This window comes from Tyto alba, unplaced genomic scaffold (genome assembly GCF_018691265.1).
Source record: "Tyto alba isolate M040663 unplaced genomic scaffold, T.alba_DEE_v4.0 Super-Scaffold_9, whole genome shotgun sequence".
In the NCBI taxonomy this organism is placed as follows: Eukaryota; Metazoa; Chordata; class Aves; order Strigiformes; family Tytonidae; genus Tyto; species Tyto alba.
The window spans coordinates 37702856-37724083 of NW_024881330.1; the positions used below are offsets into that span (position 1 = coordinate 37702856).

The following is a 21228-nucleotide window of genomic DNA, read 5'->3' on the forward strand; positions in this document are numbered from 1 at the left end:
ATTTTTACTGCGTTCCTGCTACTTATGAAGGGAAGACTAAGGAATGAATGGGCACAGACCGCTGATTTATCCCCAAGTACAAGGCACAGTGGCAGGATTATGGAGCTGGTGATGCTGCTACCTTACCGTCATACAGAGAAGAAAGAATTAGTAGCAGGCCAGAATGAAAATCTGTCTAATAATTTTCACCTTTTCCTCCTCAAACCTGTCCCAGATTTTGAAAGATCAGATAAAAGATTGTGCTGTGGAATGCATACATTTACACACACATATATGTTTGCCATGCTTGATGAATTACCGTAACCAAGAGGGAGTGAACATACACAGCTCCGCTGCTGTCACTGGAAGGTAGCAGTGCTCAGATTGTCACAGGGCCGGGCCTGGAGCCATTTTTTTCCTTAAGCCTGTGATAAAGCACACAAACAGAATTTTTTCTGTGCGTATTAATCATCTGAATCTTTATAATTCAAATGTCAGCTGCATAAATTACTTTTCATGGATTAATGAAACATGCTCTTTGTATTGGAAAGTACAAGCACAATACATTCTCTATAATCTTTATTTTAATTTTAAATCATTTGGGTGACTATAGAATGGGTGAGGCCTTGGGATATACATGCCAGGTGTTTGGTGGAATTGAGATGACTGAGGAGGGAGGAAGAGGTCATTTTGCCTTTGTATTCATAGGGCTGGGTCACTCTGGTACTTGGCAATGCCTAGTGAGGTGCCACCTTGTCTTCTGGAAGTTCAGCTTTTGTTTTCCTTTATTAAAAGATAAATCTCTATCTGGAATGGCTTCCGGTGAACTTAAAAAACCTGCGCGCCGACAGTAACCCACCTTGAGCTCTCCCCACGAATATGCTGCCAGCCCAATGTAATTAGGCTGGAAAAGGTGAACATTATTCCCTTTCATTTTTGTAAAGTATCATTTCAGACGGCCATTGCCTTATTATCTCCTTACGTAGCACCAACAGGAGGGATCACTCATGTTAACAACCCGCTCTCACGTCTCCTCATGCCTTGTTTTGGCCATATCAGCAGCCGGCAGCTGGGGGAACACCTCCGTTTAGATAGCTCACCTCCCGGAGAAACACCCTGACGTAGCTGCTCGGGAAGCGAAACCCCACCGAGGGTGCATCGAGGCTCCAGAAAGCCCGGGGAGCTGGAAGAGCAGGCAGGGCGCTGCTGCCGACGCCAGCCCGCTGCTCCCCGGCCTGGCTGCGGCGGCTGGGCGGGCGTTGGGGGCCAGAGTCCCCTGGCAGGACGCGCTGTTTGCGGTGTGGTTTGAAACACAAACACACACACACACCCCCTCCATGCCCAAGGACACCCTCGGGGCTCACCCCCAGGCACTCAGCCCTCCCCCCGACCCCGCAGAGCAGCCGGGAGGGGCAAGGCTGGGGCCCGGCCGCCATGCCGGGCCCTGCCCACCTGTGTCAGCCCCTCGCCGGCGGCCCGCCAGCGTTGTGGAGATGGCGGGGGGGGGGGGGGCAAAATCGAGGAGGCAGGGCCTGGCGGCAGCACCCTGCCCCTCGGCTTCACCTCCTTCCCCAGGTGCCTGCCCTGAGGGAGAGGCGACACGGGCGGAAGCCTGGCTCCAGCGTTCATGCTGGGGGCGGAAGTAGAAAACGAATCCGTACTGGGGGTGGGGTGTGTGTCTCACCTTTAACGCAGCACCCTGCCCTTCCCCCACCCCCGGCAGCTGAAAGCGCAACAAGCGCTCGCACAGCGCCCTAAGTGTGTCCCTCCCGGCTCCCCTTCCTCCGCGGCCCACCCGGCGGCAGACTACACTTCCCAGGAACGCCGCGGGGCGGCCCGCCCGCCCTCACAGGCCCGGTAGTCTCCGCGCCCTTCCCGCTCCCTTCCCCGCGCCGGGCCGCGGCGGCGGCGGAGACTACCGTTCCCGAGCGCCCTTGCGGCGGCGCGCCTGCGCCGTGCGCGTGGAAGTGCGAGAGGCCGTTGCGTTGCGGGCAACGGCTAAGGCAGCGAAGAGGCTGTAAGCGGCGGCGGCGGCGGCTTCCGCGTTTGCCGGGAGGGGGGACGGACAGACGGATAGGCGGACGGACTGGGGTGGGGGGCGAGGAGCGGCGGCGGCAGCGGGAGGGCGCTCGGTGGATGGGCGGCTGGCGGACGGCACCGGCGGCGGCATCTGTCAGGCGCCGGAATCTGTCAGGCGCCGGTCGTCAGCCGGGGCGCAGGGGATGAGCCTGTGAGGGCGGAGGAGCGCGAGTGGGGGTGAAGCCCGGGCGGAGCAGAGCGATGTCCCAGCCGCAGCAGCAGCAACAGCCGCCGCCGCCGCCGCCGCCGTCTCCTCAGCAGCAGCCGCAGCCGCCGCCTCCGGCCGCCTCCAAGAAGCGGGACCGGCGCATCTTCTCGGGCACCTGCCCCGACCCCAAATGCCAGGCGCGGCTCTTCTTCCCGGCCCACGGGCCGCAGAGCAGCGGCAGCATCGAGTGCACGGACTGCGGGCAGCGCCACGAGCAGCGGCAGCTGCTGGCCGTGGAGGAGGTGACCGACCCCGACCTGGTGCTGCACAACCTGCTGCGAAACGCGCTGCTGGGCGTCAGCGGTGCCGGCCCACCCCGCCGCAACACCGAGCTCGTCAAAGTCATGGGCCTCTCCAACTACCACTGCAAGCTCCTGGCCCCCATCCTGGCCCGCTACGGGATGGATAAGCAAACTGGCAAAGCCAAGCTCCTCACGGAGATGAACCAGGGAGACATCTTTGACTGTTCCCTCTTAGGTGACCGCGCCTTCCTCATCGAGCCGGAGCACGTTGAAACCATCGGTTACGGAAAGGACCGCTCTGGCAGCCTCATCTACCTACACGACACCCTGGAAGACATCAAGAAAGCCAACAACAGTCAGGAGTGCCTCATTCCCGTCCATGTGGATGGAGATGGTCACTGCCTGGTCCATGCGGTCTCGCGGGCACTTGTTGGCAGGGAACTGTTCTGGCACGCTCTGCGAGAGAATCTAAAGAAGCATTTTGAGGAGAATCTGAGTCACTACAAGGCGCTTTTCCATGACTTTATTGATGCAGCAGAGTGGGAGGACATTATCAACGAATGTGACCCTTTGTTTGTTCCTCCAGAAGGCGTGCCAATGGGCCTTAGGAATATTCACATCTTTGGTCTGGCCAACGTGCTTCACCGGCCTATCATCCTGTTAGACTCCTTGAGTGGGATGCGAAGCTCTGGAGATTATTCAGCGACGTTCCTCCCTGGCCTGATACCCCTAGAAAAATGCATGGGGAAAGACGGCATGTTGAACAAGCCAATCTGCATTGCATGGAGTAGCTCGGGACGTAACCATTATATTCCTCTAGTAGGAATAAAAGGTGCTGCTTTACCTAAACTGCCTAGGAAGCTACTTCCTAAAGCCTGGGGAGTCCCTCAAGACCTCATCAAAAAGTACATCAAGTTAGAGGAGGACGGTGGTTGTGTTATTGGAGGAGACAGAAGTTTGCAAGATAAGTACTTGATGAGGCTCGTTGCTGCAATGGAGGAGGTTTTCATGAGTAAACATGGTATCCATCCGAGTCTCGTAGCTGATGTGCATCAGTATTTCTACAGAAGGACTGGTGTAATAGGAGTCCAGCCTGAAGAAGTCACTGCGGCTGCCAAAAAAGCAGTGGTGGACAACCGCCTTCACAGGTGCCTCATCTGTGGGGCCCTTTCAGAGCACCATGTTCCTCCAGAGTGGCTGGCTCCTGGGGGGAAACTGTATAACCTGGCAAAAAGTACCCACGGCCAGCTAAGGCCTGACAAAAATTACAGTTTTCCCCTGAACAGTTTGGTGTGTTCTTACAATCCTGCAAAGGATGTGCTGGTACCAGACTACAGCCTGAGTAGTTTGACTGCTTGTAACTGGTGTCATGGTAACTTAGTGCGTCGCGTCAGAGAAGATGGATCTGTTTCATATTTGGACGGAGACAGAACTAATACTAGATCCACAGGCGGCAAATGTGGCTGTGGATTCAAGCACTACTGGGAAGGTAAAGAATATGACAATCTCCCTGAAGCTTTTCCTATTACTCTAGAGTGGGGTGGAAGAGTGGTGAGAGAGACAGTCTACTGGTTCCAGTATGAAAGTGACACATCTCTGAACAGCAACGTGTATGACGTCGCCATGAAACTTGTTACCAAGCACTTCCCTGGTGAATTTGGTAGTGAGATTCTTGTTCAGAAAGTTGTCAACACAATACTGCATCAAACAGCCAAAAAGAACCCTGATGATTATACCCCTGTAAACATCGATGGTGCTCACGCCCAGAGAGCTGATGATGTACAGCAAGGACAAGAGTTAGAGTCACAACTTCCAACCAAAATTATTTTGACTGGACAGAAGACAAAAACTTTGCACAAGGAGGAGCTGAATATGAGCAAAGCTGAAAGAACTATTCAGCAGAACATTGCAGACCAGGCTTCCGTAATGCAGAAACGGAAAAGTGAAAAATTGAAACAAGAACATAAAGGGCAACCTAGGACAGCTTCTCCTGGGGCTGTCCGTGAGGGGCCATCCTCTGCACCTGCTACACCAACAAAGACCCCGTATTCTCCAACATCTACAAAAGAAAAGAAAATTCGAATAACCACAAATGATGGGAGGCAGTCCATGCTTACCTTAAAGTGCACGACCACCTTCTTGGAACTACAGGAAAGCATAGCGAGAGAATTTAATATTCCTCCATATTTGCAATGTATTCGCTATGGCTTTCCTCCTAAAGAGCTTCTGCCTCCCAAAGAAGGCATGGAAAACGAGCCCGTTCCCTTGCAGCATGGTGACAGAATTGCAGTAGAAATCCTGAAAGGTAAGGAGGAAGGCAGGCAGTCTGCTTCAGCTCACTCGGCCCATGCCGTGAAGCATGAAGATGCTGCTGTGACCAGTAAAATCTCATCGAAGGAACTGCAAGAGCAAGTTGATAAGGAGATGTATTCTCTCTGTCTTCTAGCAACACTAATGGGTAAGGCTGACTTCACATTATACTTTAAAATTGTATTTTTAAGTAAAAGATAACATTTTACAAACTGTAGTTATAAACATACTTAATTTGTTCTTTTTTTGTAACCATGGAGAGGGTTAGTTCCTTTATTCCTCTATTAGAAGAACATTTAACATGCTGTCAGTGATGTGCTGAGTGTTGTGACTTTTTAAAATGTGTATATGATACTCGAGCTGTTTAGAAGTTGTTGCATTTCCTCTGCTGTCTGTCTCTTTGTTTGTTTTTCCTGTCTCTCATTAGGCACGCATCTGATGTGTATGTGTGTGAGCTACATGCTCATCTTTCCTACATCTCCTTCAGGATTCAGGAAATAAGTTCAGAGCAGAAGTGAGGAGGGGATGCCGAGTGTGCTCATTGGAAGTTTGAGGACCAAATTCTCACCTTTGTAGTAGGATGAAGTCCTGGCATTTCTCCCCACATGGAGTTGTGTTGGTTTAAGCAAATCAGCGCAACACATCTCCTAAACTAATCTGCTAATTTTAAGTGGTGATCTGATCTTTTTAAAGAGCTGTGAAAAGTATTATTTCAGAATGTAAACAGAGGGGAAACTGAAAGAATCTCACTACGGATTTGAATCCCGAAGGTGGGCATAGGGTTGCAAAGCTATGCTTATAAATTGTTAGTCACGTAAATCTGACTGACTGTTAACAATTCAAGATGAAAGGACTTTTCTGAGGTGGCTGTGTTTCTTATTTTCATATTTGGACTCAGGAGACTTGGACCTTTGTTTGTGTACTTTCTTCATCAGGTTTCACAGTTCTTGCTGCTTACTGGCAGGAAGTAGAACAGTAATTATCATACTTTTAGCTCTGTGAACCAGTTGAATAGTAGTGTTTACAAGGGTTTTTTTTTTTTTTGTGGGAGCCTTCCTTTTTGCTGGAGGGATTTGGTGTGGCTAAAGCATGTGATGTTTTAGAAATGAAACAATTACGTAATCACAGGGTGGTATGGCAGAAGTTCATCAAGCAGAACTTTGATTCTTTTCCAAGCCTGATTGTTTACTCCTGTGTCTCTTGCAAGATAGTGTGCTGAATCACTAGCCACCTTGTCACGCTGACATTTACACCGCAGTTCCAAAGTGCAGGAAGAAATTAGGGTTAAAAGCTGTCATAATTTTGAGACGAAGCTTAAAAGAGTGCTTTTCTGTTTTCAGGAAATACTGCTGAGACTGCAGTTACTGGCTTACAAAAGACTGATGTGTTTTAAAAGTATCTCAGTTACTACAGCATTTAAGGTGTGCCATTTTTTATGGGTACTTACCCATAAACTGTGAGTTGATCTTGTATTCAAGAATCAATTTTTGTCTTTGACTCTCACTGCTGTTAGGTTCTGCTTTCGAAGCACAGGTTAGAATAGAACTTACCTTGACCTTCTCTGACTGCATCCATTTTGCATTACTAATAGAAGTAAAAGTGGCAGCAAATGACATACCAACCAACCATGCGGCTACTGAATAAGATGATATTTTTATATAATCACTTCTCTCATAAGGGCTTCATTTTCCTTTAAAAATACTTGTGGAAAAAGTCTAGACAGTTGACTTTACAATTGTGATTTTTTCAATGGGGAAACAAACTCTAAGAAACTTGCTAAGTCCTTGCAATTTAAGAGAGTGTTGGGATGGCAGTTCCTCAAGGTGATCCTCAAGGCAGTTCCTCAAATTCAGTCTTTTTGGCATGAGAAGCCTTAATGTTTCTCGATGACATTTCTGTACTGCTAAAAAACAGGGCTGCAAAGTTCTGAGAGTCAGCTTATCCTGTATGCTCTTGCTGTAACTTTGTTCTGCTAAAAACATTCATCTAACACAGTCAGAATGTGTAGAGGGCAGATGCTGTTGAAATAGCTTGCTGGGCTAGACACAATTTTCTTTTTTATTCCCCAGTGCTCATAGTGAAAGTGTGTCTTCAAACATCTCTAACCATTCTGGATGCTTAAAACTTTTCTTTCATACAGGGTCTCCTGTAGGCTGACTTGATGCTTCTTTTGTGTTTCAGTTACTAGAATTTTTCTTTTCTGATCTCAGCTAGTTAACTTGCTAAAACTTTAGACCATGTTCTTTCATTTTTTCTGTCTATAATTTAAAAACAAACCCTGGGAAATGAGATACTGTAATTTCTGGAACACTTGACATATTCTGCATGATTTTTTTGTAAAGCTTTCTCTTTTTTTTTTTGTTTTGCTCAAAATACAGAATTCTATAGGGAAATGACTAAACGGATTGTAATTTTACATTAACATAGTTAAAACATTGAATTTTTAAACAGATTTAATTATAACCATGCAGAAGCAATCTGGATACATGCAAGCCAACTATGAATCTATTTTGATCGGTTTGTTTTGCATTGATGAATTCATCAGTGCACAAGAAATCAAAATAGCCAGGTTTAAATTAAATGCATTAATTGACAATCAGGATTTGATTGGAATTAAACAGCTTGTTTTTAGGTCAGCTGTAGTTCCCTGTAACCTGTGTTTATGAACTAAGCATTTGATTTGTTTCGTACTTCTGTGTGTCCTCTCTGCTGTATGAAGTGATGGTCTTGGGCCTCCACTGGCATAGGTTATCTACCTCTGCTCTTTGCAGCATATGAGGCATACTCGTGGGTAGGATAGTCTTCATTTGTTGCCATACCATAATGTTGTGGGGCTGTCTGGCCTGAGGAAGTGTGTGCTGGGGTGGGAACAGTGCAGAGAACATAATCTCTTCGATAAATGTAGTGTCTTGAGGGGGTTTTTAATCTGACTAAATGATCACCCAAATTAACTTGTGACCTATAAACATCTTCCTGCCATGGTAAACAAAACCAAAACAAACAGTAAAACTCACTAGCAACAAAAATGTACCTCAAACGTAGCTTAGTTGAATTACACACTAGCTTCTCTGGTCTGGGAAAGTCCGGTTGTAACTGTGGGTTTGGTTTTTTTTTTTTTTTTTTTTTGGTGTTCCAGTCAGAGATGACTTTATCAAAACAGCAGCGTTAGTTTAGTGGCTGATGCTTTTGTTTCATGAGCCCTGCTCTCCATGCTTTTCTGCATGTAGTCCTTGCTAGTGTTCCATAAAAGTCTATCTAAACAGTGATGCTGCTCTTGTGCAAGGCTTGAAGAGTCATGCCCAGAGCAAATAGGAAATTTCTCCTTGGAGAATGCCACTAATGTGTAAAACTGGTCTGCTTCTAAAAGCCAGGTGGCTGTCTTCTGGCAGGGAGGGGAGCCCTTCAAATAAGAACAGATTTCTAGATGCAGCAGTATAGGAGTCCTTACTCTGGAGTCAGGTGCTGTGTGGCTGTTGGCTGTGGCCTCCCCAGGCTTTGGTAGACTGGTGACTGTACTCTCTTGCTTATCAGTGTAGTGGTTGTTTTGATTCCTGTGGGCAGTATTTAAACCATCAGGAGGACTTGGGGGAAAATGAAGAGCCACAGCAGTGCATCTGACAATGTAAATGAGAATAAGGATGCAGGGTAGCAGTGAACTCCTTTTGAAATAGCAAAAACAGTAGAGAGAGTGTTACCAGGAGTGATTCTGCTCCCTCCATGCAGTTGTTTGAAGAAGATGGAAAGCAGTGGCAATAGTGGAGAGGAGAACGCTCCTTTTAAATTTATTTTTAATTTTTTTTTTTTTTTTGTAGTGGAATCAGTGAGAACTGGAGAAGAGCTTCAGATTTATTAGCAAGTCAATAGACAGAAATTATCAGCATAAAGTCAAAAGCCAAGACATCCTTCAGTAGATCATGGAAAGTAAGAAAGGAGGGTAGTTGGTTTGTTACCTCGATGTTCTTACTAGGAAGTAAAGGCCGAATCTGTGAACTTGATGTGCAAATGAATGCAGTGAGCTAGAGCAAATAGGAAATGCATTTAAAATTAATCAGATTACGTAGGTCTCCTGTCTTTAAAATGTCTAAAGACAAAACACGATGAAGATGCACTGTACCTTTTCAGAGAGAATGGGGACTTGAATATCACCTGAAGTGGAGAGGCGAGCGACAGAATCCTTCTTTCTGGTGGGGTGACAGACAAGCAGAGGAGTGTATGCAGTCCCGTGCCTGTCAGAGAAGGAAAGCAGAAAAGTCGGAGAGTGGCTTGAAGGGCTTCAAAGTGTATGTGGCACATAATGCCACTGTCACAGGGGTAAAAGCTTTTCTCACTTGAGACAGGTGGGATAGGAGAGTAGCCACAGTTACCTTGTGGGATATACAGTAAAGAAATAAATGTAAGGAGGGATTTAGACATGGCCTATATTCAGTTTGTGGAAGCTATTAAAAATAACTTTTTACTCTTATTTTGCTCTTCGCAGCAAGCAAAGAAACATTGGTGGGTAATATTTTACAGCCTCGCACATTTCAGCTATCTCTATTCCGAGTAGTACGTGCATCCAGTTAACTTTAGTTGATGATTTACATTCTCCAGTTTTAATAGAAAATAGAAAGATATGGTTATTGAGATTCTGATGCCTAAAGAAGAGTGCGATTTCTATTTAAAGTATCTCAGTATGTTCCCTGAATATTTGATGTAAAGTGGGAAGAACAATTTTTTTCTGAAAATGTATATACACGGTAGTTGTTTCTGCATCAGGAGAATGGCATTTATCAGTACTTTTTCTTTACACTACTTTGACAGCTACCTCACACATCACTTCTCTGAAGCAGGTAAGTGGTGAGCAAAACAAGGAAGAGGGTATAGGTAAAAATGCAGATCTGAACTGATTTAGCAGGTGCTGTTAGGTCACTGATATTCTGTCATTGTAACCCAGTTTTTCTATTCGTTATATTCCTTTCCTTACATAGTCTAGGTTGGTTTTTTTTTTCCTCTCAGTGACATTTAAAGTTGTCACATTTCAATGCCATTTTTGGCATCTTTGAAAAATGCCAGTTACACAGGACTGCTGGGGCCTCACAGTTGGCATTTTGTTTCTAACTTACAAGAAAAGCAAGGTACAGACACAGATTCTACGCAACTGCCTGCGTGGACCTTTGTATCTCAGCTCCAGTATAACTAATGTCTGCAGTATGGCAGCTGTGAAATCGAGATCTGATTTTTGAGAAAATGTAGGGATATAGAATTGAGGTTTTAATGTGCAAGGGTATGTGCTTGAATTTTGGAAGCGTATTAGTCATTTCCTAGTTCTGTGATGAAGGCATGGGTAGGAGGGGAATGGAGACTCATGTGTAGGGCCTGGCAAGGAACCAGGAGCTGCAGCTTGGATCAAATGAAATTTGGGAGTCTGTACTTGAGCACGTAGGATATTTGACTGCAGACAGTGGTCAGTTTTCCTGAAAGTTTCTCAATGTCCTGGGCTCCTGTTCTGTAAATTTGCAATAAAAATTTAAATTCTTAATTGCACAGAAGAGAGTGACGATTCAGCTTTTAGTTCAGGGAGTTACGTTTTTGGCCATTGTCTATAATGTTAAAATAAGACTGTTTATTTCTAATGACCGTGTTTGACTTTTACAGGAGAAGATGTTTGGTCTTATGCAAAGGGGCTTCCTCAGTTGTTTCAGCAGGGTGGAGTATTCTACAGCATAATGAAGAAAACCACAGGTATTTTTTGTTTTCTGTTTCTTCCTTCCTTCCTTCCTTTGATTTCAAATCTTTAAAATTGTAAATTGGTATTGAGTCATTTGTAAGCATAAATATATTTTTATTACCATTGCAGATTTTAATTTTCCCTATATTGTAGATCTCCTTATGTTCCCTCAGAGAGCCTAAGACTAGGGAATCAGGCTAGGATGAGTTCATTCACCTTAAATCTCTTATTTTCTGAAATCTTTTCTACAACCATACATCCCCATTTAAACTTCCTGAATTGTACAAAAAAATTCAGTAAGTCAACTGATTTTTGTTTTTCTGGAAAGATCAAAGAAAGAGATGATCATAGGACATATACCTGCTAAAACACTTAATGGATAAGCAATTCATCTTTCTAGCATGCTTCTCAGTAGATATTTTACACAGGGATACTGCATGCTTTGAATTTAAATGGTTGGTTACATTTATCTTTCATATTCCTAAGATTGTTGTTCAAAAGCCAAGCTATCCATCCATTCTTGCATTGATAAATGTTGCATCTCGGACTATGTGCAGAATAACCAAGAAGTGAGAGTATATTTGATTTTTTTTTTTTAGACTGCTTCATAAATACTACCCACAAAGAACAACATCTCTTTCTTTTAATTATCTCATTTAAAGTTTATTTTCTTATTGAAGTCTTTGCACTCATAGTTTAGCTCTTATGGTTTCATTTTTAATAATGATTCCTTTTCTGCTTTCTTACTGTTTGATTTCTTCTTAGGCAGTTTTGTCAACCTTAACTTAATCTTGATTGTTTCTGGAAACAGGTATTCTAGCACATAATTTCTGTTCTGTTTGCAGTAATTAAAATGTGTGGTATATTCAATGCCTCCTACCTCTCACTGAATTATTAGCCTGGGTGATAGAATTAGCATGCAGGTGTCTTCTAGCAGATCTGTTTCCTTTCCGTTTTCTTTCTTTTACTATGCTTATACAATAAAACTTGGTGTATTGTTTGTGGCAAGTGAGTTAGCTTAAACAGTGCCAGGTGGAAAGGACATTTTGGACCAATTAATGACTAGCCAGAGTTCAGAACCTAGAATGAATCCAAGAGATTTTAACCCAGCTGGTCATTAACTCACAGAAAATACCTGACTTAAAAGTTATTTTTGCCAACTGAGATTGTAAGAACTGAGGTTGTGGAAGATGGTATTCTGTATTTGAACATTATGGCATTTCTGCATGTGAAAGTATTTTATACTACCTTGGTAGGTAGAATTACTATTTCAGCATTAACATACTTGTAAGATTTTAACATTTTATGAACTACTAAATTTCCACATTAAACAATTACAGTGTGCAAGTCTATTTTTTTCACTTAAAGAAGTTCCTTACCCTATTTCTATATTTTAGTTAATGTAATAATGCAACTATTATACTGGGCATTTGGAACAAAGCTTTCTGTCAAGTGTAGACACTTAATCAATTAAAATTTGATTTAGCAGATCTTGTTTAAGATCTTATTTTGAGATTTCAGGATTGCAACTTCAGAGGCAGTTTTGGTCAATCGTAGAAGCTGTTACAGCACTCTCTTTTGCAAATGAAGGTTGAGCTGGTAAATTCTGCCGTTAAAATATGTTGTTCTCTGGGCTAAGTTAGGCAGATAGGTGTTTGGGGTTAAATTTTGTTCTGTGTGTGTTTTGGCTGTTTGGTTATTGGTTCCCACGGATATGTGAAGAAAGGAACTACCTGTCTGAAGTTCTTGAAATAAAATCTCATCTGTAGATTCTCTGCAACTGTCCAAGTGTGTGATTCAGAAGCTGTGGAGGATGAGTGAAACTGGCCAGTTGGTTCCTCGGTACCAAAGCAGTATAATAATGTTTCAGATAATTTGAATTACCTTTTTCACTGGTGCTTGGAATAGCTGTTTTGATTGCATTGTATTTGATAACACAGAAATAGGATTTGCTTGCTCTGATTCTTCCCTTCTGCATTATTTCTGGTGCTTTTCTTCAAGAATTGTAAGAGAATATGAGGAAAATTCACATTAATTTACCTACTCCTGACACTTTTTAAAAAGTGGGTTTTTTTTATTGTAGCTCTCCTTGCATAGCTCGTAGAACTTAACAGAACTGTTGCAGCCAGGTTTTCATCTGCAGATAGCTTTTAACTCACAGAAAGCCGTCATCACTGGAGTGATAGCTTACTGCTTTTTATGATGACAAACTGAAAGCAGATGTTGCCCACTTTTGACATAGAGCAGCTTCAAAACTTAAATTTGCCTAGTGGACTGTCAGTTTTAGCAGATGGGTCAAATTGCAAGTGGGACAATGAAACAAACAGCAGATCAAAAATATGCCTTATGTTTGTTTTGTAAAGGTTAATCATTATGATCTTGACCACTACTAAACATAGTAAGCTTGAAACAATTTTGTTTATTTAGCAATGCTTCCTCTCTGAGAAAAAGACAAATAGGAAATTTTAAATTTCTCAGGCTTAGCAGCAGTTGTACCCAATTCTACTACAATTCCAACTAGTGTAGAAGTGATCTTAAATATTACTTCTCCAGATAGACAGTGATTTGAAAGGTGGTCTTTGGCAGTTTTCTGGCTTTGGGGCAGGGGTTGGTGGTGGTAGTGATGGGATTTGGCTTGTTCTGTGTTACTGCAAGCATATATTATTTCTTTAATTTCTGTTGTAGAACAGCAAGTCCCAGCAAGGTGGTTATTTTATCTAGGAATACTACAGTCCTGTCTCTTCATTAGAATTACCATAGAAGGCAGCAGGATCTTAGGGATATACTGTGATTGCTATCATATGGCATACAAGCCTAAATTGGTTTTCTCTCACTGTAGTAAGTTTCAGTGTGTTTGCTTTAGCATACCTGATACAGTAAGTTTAAATGCAGTGATTGCTGTGTATTGAGAGCATGCCTTAAAATGTTAGCACTTTGAATAACTTCTTCTATCTTTATAGGTTTGGCTGATGGCAAGCACTGTACTTTTCCACATTTGCCTGGTAAAAACTTTGTGTACAATGCAGCAGAAGACAGATTAGAGCTGTGTGTGGATGCTGCTGGGCACTTTCCTATTGGTCCTGATGTTGAAGAGTTGGTTAAAGAGGCCTTAAGTCAAGTGCGAGCAGAAGCTACTTCAAGAAGCAGGGAAGCAAGTCCTTCACACGGAATGCTGAAGCTGGGTAGTGGTGGAGTAGTGAAAAAGAAATCTGAACAACTACATAACATAACTGCATTTCAAGGAAAGGGCCATTCCCTAGGAACTGCATCTAGTAGTCAACAACATGATCAAAGAGCCAGGGAAACACCACTTTTAAGAAAGCATAGCACAGAAACGGACTTCAGTCCTTCTGCTAAAATTGAGCCTTCTGTATTCACAGCTGCTTCTGGTAACAGTGAGCTTATCCGAATTGCACCGGGAGTTGTGACAATGAGAGACAGCAGGCAGCTTGACCCCACTTTGATTGAGGCACAGAGAAAAAAGTTGCAGGAAATGGTCTCTTCTATTCAGGCTTCAATGGATAGACATTTGCGGGATCAGAATACAGAGCAGTCAGCATCAGTTGATCTATCTCAAAGAAAAGTAGAGGCAGTGAATTCAACTGCTAAAACTGGGAGCTTTCAGGCTGGTTTACCCGAATCGCTTTCTGCACCAGGTGGTACTGAACACTTGAATACCGAATCAACTGATGGTAACATGGTGAATTCTGTGGGAACAACATTCCCTGCAAGGTCTAAAGCACAAAAGGGGAATTCTGTTGAGGAGCTTGAGGAGATGGATAGTCAAGATGCAGGAATCACTAATGCAACTGAGCCAATGGATCACTCTTGATAGGTTAAAATCTAATAAGGGTAGAAGAAATTACTGTTCAAATGTAATGTTTATTGGCTGGGCCACACAAAGTGATTAGTTATTAAATCTTGTATGTATGTCAAAGATTATATCATCTTATTCAGTGCATGATAAGCGTGTGATTGGCAATAGCTTTCAATATTACCATACTGCTGCCCAGGCTGGCTCTGTTACCTGTAAATTAGTTATTAGGATATGCACTGAGATGAATATCTGCTGTAAATGTGGGTTCTTGAAAATCCTTTGTAATTTTTAATTCCTCACAAGTCTTAAAACTGAAGCCCGTGCAAGGTTCTTACCATGCTAGTTTAAGGTTACTGGAAAGGCTAGAAGAGGCAAAACTAGAAATGTGACAAAATTAATCCTGCCCCAGGTATGTAATTCCACTCAAAAATACACTATAAACATGAATTAAACCTGAATTTCAAAAAAAACAACTGAAACTAAACTTTGCTAAGTTTGATAATGCAGCATATACAGTACTTTAGTTACATTGTGCTGGCATGTCCTCTGATTTAAAAACTTTTTCACTCATACAGCTGTATACGCTTGTCAGAAATCTTGGAATAAGTGTAACTTTAGTAAACACCCTAATTTATGCATAGTGTCAGTTTAAGCAAGTTAGAAAAAAGGCTACTTAGTGTATGACAAAGATAAAGTGAATGTGGTGTGGTTACGCGTGGCTGTCTGAGCCAACACAACCATTTTGGTGCTCTGTTAGTAAGTGATAGCATGTTTTTATTTCCTCCCAAATACCGAGCTGGTCAGATGTTGTGCAACTTTTAATACAACTATAGGAGAGAAGCTGGCAATTGCAAGAAATGCCAAATGTTCAGTGGCAAACCCATTTATTTTAAAAGATTTTGATTACTAACATTGGTTAGCGATGGCAAAAATTAAATAGCAGCTGTCCTCTTCAGAGCAAATTAACAATTTGTTGGAAGGAAATGACTCTCTAACATACATTATCCTAAAGCGTTCAGTGATAATTGAGCTTTTGGAAGCTCGCTGTTTACACCATGGAAACAAGGAATACATGCTGTTTCAGTGTCTATAAAGACTACCCACCTCTATTAGCCTCACTTCAGTTTGTGGTGCAGAGTTCCCTGCATCTGTGGTAATGTAGCTGGTATCCACTTGAGTAGCGTGTTCATCAGACCTGCAGTGCTAGTTTTTAAGAAGCAGCCATTGTGCTTGCTCCCTAAGGATGGAATGTGTATCTGATACTGCACTTTGCTTCCTATCTTCATAGTCATATTTAAATGCACTATTGTTGCTTCCTCTAATGGTGAAATAACATTGAACGGATGAAAGATGTTAATACAGCTTCCAAGGAATTAAGAGCATTTACCTATTGAAGTCTGTGTTTGTGCACATGTGGGTTTTTACCAGTTCACAAATGTTTGTATTGTATATGTTTGTATTCAGAAAACTCTCCTCACTTTTTACATTTCTAATCACTTAAACAATTCTAAGCATTAGTATGATAAAACATCCCATGAGGGAGGATTTATTTTTGTATGTATAAAATTAACTGAAGGAAGTCACTTAAAGAATAGCCCCCCCCCCCTTTTTTTTTCCCAAAGTAAATTAAAATAATTCTGTTGGTTAACCTCTTATGTAGAGGGAGTAAATCTTTTATGATTTAGTACACTACTTACAGGTAAAATAAAAATCACCTTTTCACAAATAAATGAAATATGTTAAGATCTCAAATTGCTAACCCCTAGGTTAGCAATTTGGAAACTTGGAATGTATGAAGTAATTTGGCTCACCAGAACTGACCTTGCTGATGCACTGATTAACTGGCAGGGCTTACTCAATGAGAAACAGGATGCACATGCAGCAGCTGGAAGCCTGCCAGGACTTCTGAAAACATTTAGTCTCCCATGAATCAGTCTAGCTGCATGAAGGCTACTTCTGTATAGAAAATGTTGAGTAGAGGCTTGTGCTTTGTCACAGCGTGAGGTTTAGAAAAGAGTAGCAGTGGCATGTTCCTGGGAGGGAGTTTAAGTCAGGAGAGGCTGAGGGGGAGGAATCTCCTGGATCTCTTGCATTTTAGACAAGGTAACTATATCACTTCGACATTTTTAACCTTTTCTTGGAAAAAGAAGTCTTCCTTGGCTGAAAAAAAAAAAATATGGGCAGTGTATATGGGAGAATTTGACGTTTGAAATTGAAATATTAATTGCACATCATTCTTATTTCAAGGGAAGATGCTTACTTCTTTCAAGCCTTTTTGGTAAGACTACAGAAGTTTGTGTGCCTTTCACTGTGTAAAGAGGAAGGCTTGGTTTAATCTTGACAATTCCCATTTCAGCAGCAATTTGACACTTTCCTTCTTACCTAAATAGAAATAGACACAGATTAACAGCTGTTTGATTCACCCGTAGTGTCATATTGGATCCACTCAAGTCATGTAGATCAGAACTCTCCAATAAAACAAAATGCTCTCAAACAGGAATGGTAAAATGGTGTCAAAATCACAAGGTCTGCTGATGTGAATTCCTCTAGTGTAAAGCAGGATTGTGCATATTTCTTTGCAGTGTTCTTATTTCACGTAGCTTTCTCATGCGTTTAAATATCAGTGTTTTTGAGAAAGATGGCTTTTGGTACTCTCAAGCGAAGCTAAACTTCATCTACATGCCGGTGAGATGTGTAACTGTACAGGAGAAGTGAAATAAAGAACACTGAAGTGTAAGCTTGAACAGCTGTTTCATTTGATTGCTAGCAGTGGGTGAGAATGTAAGTTGAGGCAAATCAGTGTGCCTGCCTTAGAAGCACCCATGTGCTTTTAGATTTCCCTGTTAGAGTCAGGAAAATGGTGGTGGGGTTCAAGGGCAGGGAAGACGTTGACTCCTGGATGTGAAGCCGTGGCAGCAGGACTTCTCAAATGGCATGAAGAGTGTCTCTTTCTCAAAAAAAACCCTAACTTCTTGCTACTGAATTGCCTGTGGACAGAGGCTGTGGTTCTAAATTCTTTTTAAGAATCTGCCATGATTACTTTCTTGTCTAGGGGCCAACCAGCTTCTACACAGTGTCTCATGGCAAAGATGACTTAAATTATTGGAAAATCCTAAACTTTACTATGGCTTAGTCTGTATAACCTAAATGAAAGATGACTACTGAAAATACAAGCCCAGTATATAAAAAAAAAAAAAAAAGGGGGTGGGGTTGGGGGGGTGTTGGAAGAATGAACTATATTGCTGACGAACACATGGGAAACCTCAGAAGAACAGATCAGTTTTCCAAGCAAATGCAAGATTTGTACTACTACAAATGGCTGGCTGCTGAGTAAGGTTGACTTGTTGATACTGCTGTTTCTCTGTGAATCGTTTGCATTTCGCTGAGGGAAAATAAATAGCTTTTCAAATGAAATCATATATTGGGATGTCTTCACTGTTACAGTCACAAACCAGCAATTTATATTGTTGGGTTTGTGAATCCCTTATAGTTTACTAGTCTCCTAATAAATGTGAAATGTGAGCTGGACGTTGCTTCTGACAGAATGCCCTAGCAGCATTACAGAGGCACAGTGCCACAAGGCTGTATGCTAACAACCCTGTACAGCAGGAACACTTTCAAGACTAAAATGCTTAATTTACAGTCTTTCAAAAAATAGAATCTATTGTCACTGTCACAGGGTTAACAAGAGTTCCTTGCTACTTTTTCAATGCACTGAAAGTGCCAGGTAATAAGATTCATAGGATGCTTATAATTGGGAGAGTGGTGCTTGGTCTGAAACGTATGAAAAATAAACAATTTAAGAAGATGTCACTGTTATCTCTATACCTGTCTGGCTCCCATTTTCAAATAGCAGAATCTACATGCTTTTGTAAAATAATAACATGAAGTTGATCCTTCTGTTAAAAAAACACAGAACAGTAAGTGGTTTGTTTGTTTTGCTTGTGGATATCAGTTTAGCTTCTTAAAATTGAAGAAGTTGCTTAAGATATTTAGAATGCAGGATTCCCTCTGAGCCCTTATGCCTGCGGTTGAGCAATAAAAGCTTGAAACAAGAGTGGTATTTTCAGAATTATTTTGCATTAACGAGGATTATTGCCAAGAAATGAAAGAGTGCACTTTTAGGAGGGAATGCTATTTAAAATGTATAAATAAGAATTAAAATAGTGTATATATTTAGAAAACAAATCTTTTTAAACAGTAAATGCTTTACATGTTGAATTAAAAATAAATTAGCATAGGAACTATATCATCTTCACAGTACTGGCTGTTATCCAGCACAGTTTGGTTTGTTTTATTTGTGATTGCTGTACTAATTATATTTGATTTTTTTTTTATCTGTAATGTAACAATAGTGTATTATAACAGTATATAGTGTACTATACTACACTTCACTGTACAGTATTTGGAATTTTCTTTGATTGCTATATTAAAACTATAAGTTAAAACACCTGCTTTGGTTTTCTAAGGTGCAACTTTTATCTAGCCTTTCACACATTAGCCTGTTTAATTAACACTGATTTGGCTATAAAATTAATGAATTGTAAATATATTGACTTCTGCATTCTCCATATAAACTGCATTATACTTGCGTACATGAATACTAGTACGGAAGATGAAAAACTGGTACAAACCTTAGAAAAGTAAACTCTGATGTCATCCATGTTGCTTTAGTTGTTTCTGTTTAAAAGAAACTTTTTTGAAAGAAAAACTCCTTATGGAAAAGTTTTTTTGATCTCATACCTGTTCTGAATATTTAATTAAACACACGGGATCTTTGAACGTGAGAGATTTTTAAAACAAGTTTTTATATATTTGAGACCAATATATGAGATCTGAATCTTTTTTCAAAGTTGTTACCAAGAAGGTTGTGTAGAAAAACGCTGACCCAAGTCACACATGACGTTTAAGACATCTTGCAGTCTGTGGTTTGGAATATTGGTCAAAATGTATTTCAAAGCAAAACTGTAATGCATGCACGTAATACGCAAGTATGAATAGTATAATGTGGAAGAATTAGGCTTTTGAAAATTTGGCAATACTCAAAGATGAACATGTTGACAACTACTTAAATCTTCTCTGTGCTTTTTCCACCAGCTACATGTGGTACTTTGTTTCAAAAATTGGCTGTAATCATAACTTTTGAGCCTAAAAAGGAGTGATAAAACCAACTGCAAAACTGTGTTACTTTTTCCTGTATTTATTGAAAGGCTTTAATTCAGAGCGTGCTAGCATTAAAGCATTCTTTAAAGTGATGAGTGTAAATATGCAGAGTTAATTTTGGTTGTGTGTCATATCATAAAGAATTGAAAATTAACCTTTGGAAGATTTATTTCAAAGGCTTAAATGCTTAATGCTAAGCTAGAAATTGACTCATCTTTATTAATGCGGTGTTTATAATCTGAGCCCAAACCAGTACTGAATGTATGAAGCAACCAAGTTAAGAGTGCTTTCAAAGTGTTTTCATTTTTCTTCTGCTATTAATTGTACAGCCTTAATATCTTTTTTTTTTTTTTTTTTTTTTTTTTTTTTTTTTTTAATTTTAGATTGGAGTTGTTGGGTTTGGATTGGTTATTTTGTTTGGTTTGGTTTGGTTTGGTTTTTTTTCTTGGGTATGCCCATAGCAAATCTGTTCTAACATCCCTGCAAAACCCCAGCTTCCTGCCACAACACAACCCTTCACGACATAATTTTCTCCTTAGGATCGGGGTGAGAATGAACCTTGGATGTTCATCAGCATGTGCAGTGAGTTGTGGAAGGTCCTTGTTGATATTACGAAGAGTCAATTCAAACACATTGACTGTAAAAGTTAACAGAAACTGTGGTGGTTTGCTTGATGTGGAATTTATTTTATCGAGGCTTTGGTACATGTTGGCTTCTGATGGTTTGTGATGTTTTGAGTACTACTTAATGATAAAGAAAAGTAGCAGTGTTTAGATCCATAGTGGACTTTGTGGCCAAGGTGACATTACAGAAACCCGGTAGCCACAGCTGATTTGAAATGGGTTATTCTACTCATAATTACTTAAATTCACATACGCTGGGTGATTCTGAACATCTAGTAATATCATCAAAGGCTTTAGGTTTTAGTGTAAGCATGACCTCTGTTGCTGGAACTTGTAGACATTTTAAGAGGCTTCAGGAAAGATTATTATTCTCTGTTAATGACAGGCATCGATTTGATGATTATGAAATAGCTGCTCAGACTTGTATTTGGACTTTATCCACCTCTTTTTTGAAATGACTACCTAATTTTGTTTTCTGCTGGAAATAATACTTCTAGTGGCTTGTCTTGCTAGTAGCAAATCTAATTTCACTGCTGAAGTGATCCTGTAGATATGGACGGGGTCTGTGCTGTTCGGAAACTTGTATTCAATAAGTAAAAAATTAAACAAATGACAGCAGGTGGAAGGAAGTTACCAGAATTTAGGAGGTTTAGAAGGTGCTATGGTTCTTATTAGCCAATAGTTGGTGGGGCCTGGCTGCATGAAGTGCACAGTCATTTCTTACAAACCTTTCAGGCATGATTCAAGCAACTTCTTTCAGAATAACAAAAATTGATTTTATAAGCTATTTTGTCAACTCAGTATATAAGATTTTCTTTAAAATGAAGCTTCTTTCAGATTGTTTCATTGTCGCATATATGTAGAGAGAGAGCTGCCAGGTGCTACCTCCTAATCCTAACCTCTCTCTTCTTTCCCACATTCATTTTTGCAGATTCTGCAAATCCCAAAGGGTCTCTTCTGACATTGGGCTAGCTTTCTTGTTTGCTTTTCGCCTGTCACTTGGACTTATATATTGAAACACTTTTACCACGGATGTTTCTGTAAGCTTATTGTCCTCTGTTTATACTGCTGCTTTTAGAGACAGTGAGAGGCAATAGATA

At 41.2% G+C, this 21228-nt stretch overlaps 1 protein-coding gene across 1 annotated transcript; it reads left to right on the forward strand.

Moving 5' to 3' along the window:
- Positions 1-1947: 1947 nt before the first annotated feature.
- Positions 1948-19526, forward strand: VCPIP1 (valosin containing protein interacting protein 1). The gene is made up of 3 exons (XM_032995088.2): positions 1948-4966; positions 10453-10539; positions 13486-19526. Exons 1-3 carry the CDS (start codon positions 2260-2262, stop codon positions 14355-14357), a joined length of 3666 nt encoding a protein of 1221 aa, XP_032850979.2. The 5' UTR covers positions 1948-2259; the 3' UTR covers positions 14358-19526.
- The last annotated feature ends 1702 nt before the right edge of the window (positions 19527-21228 follow it).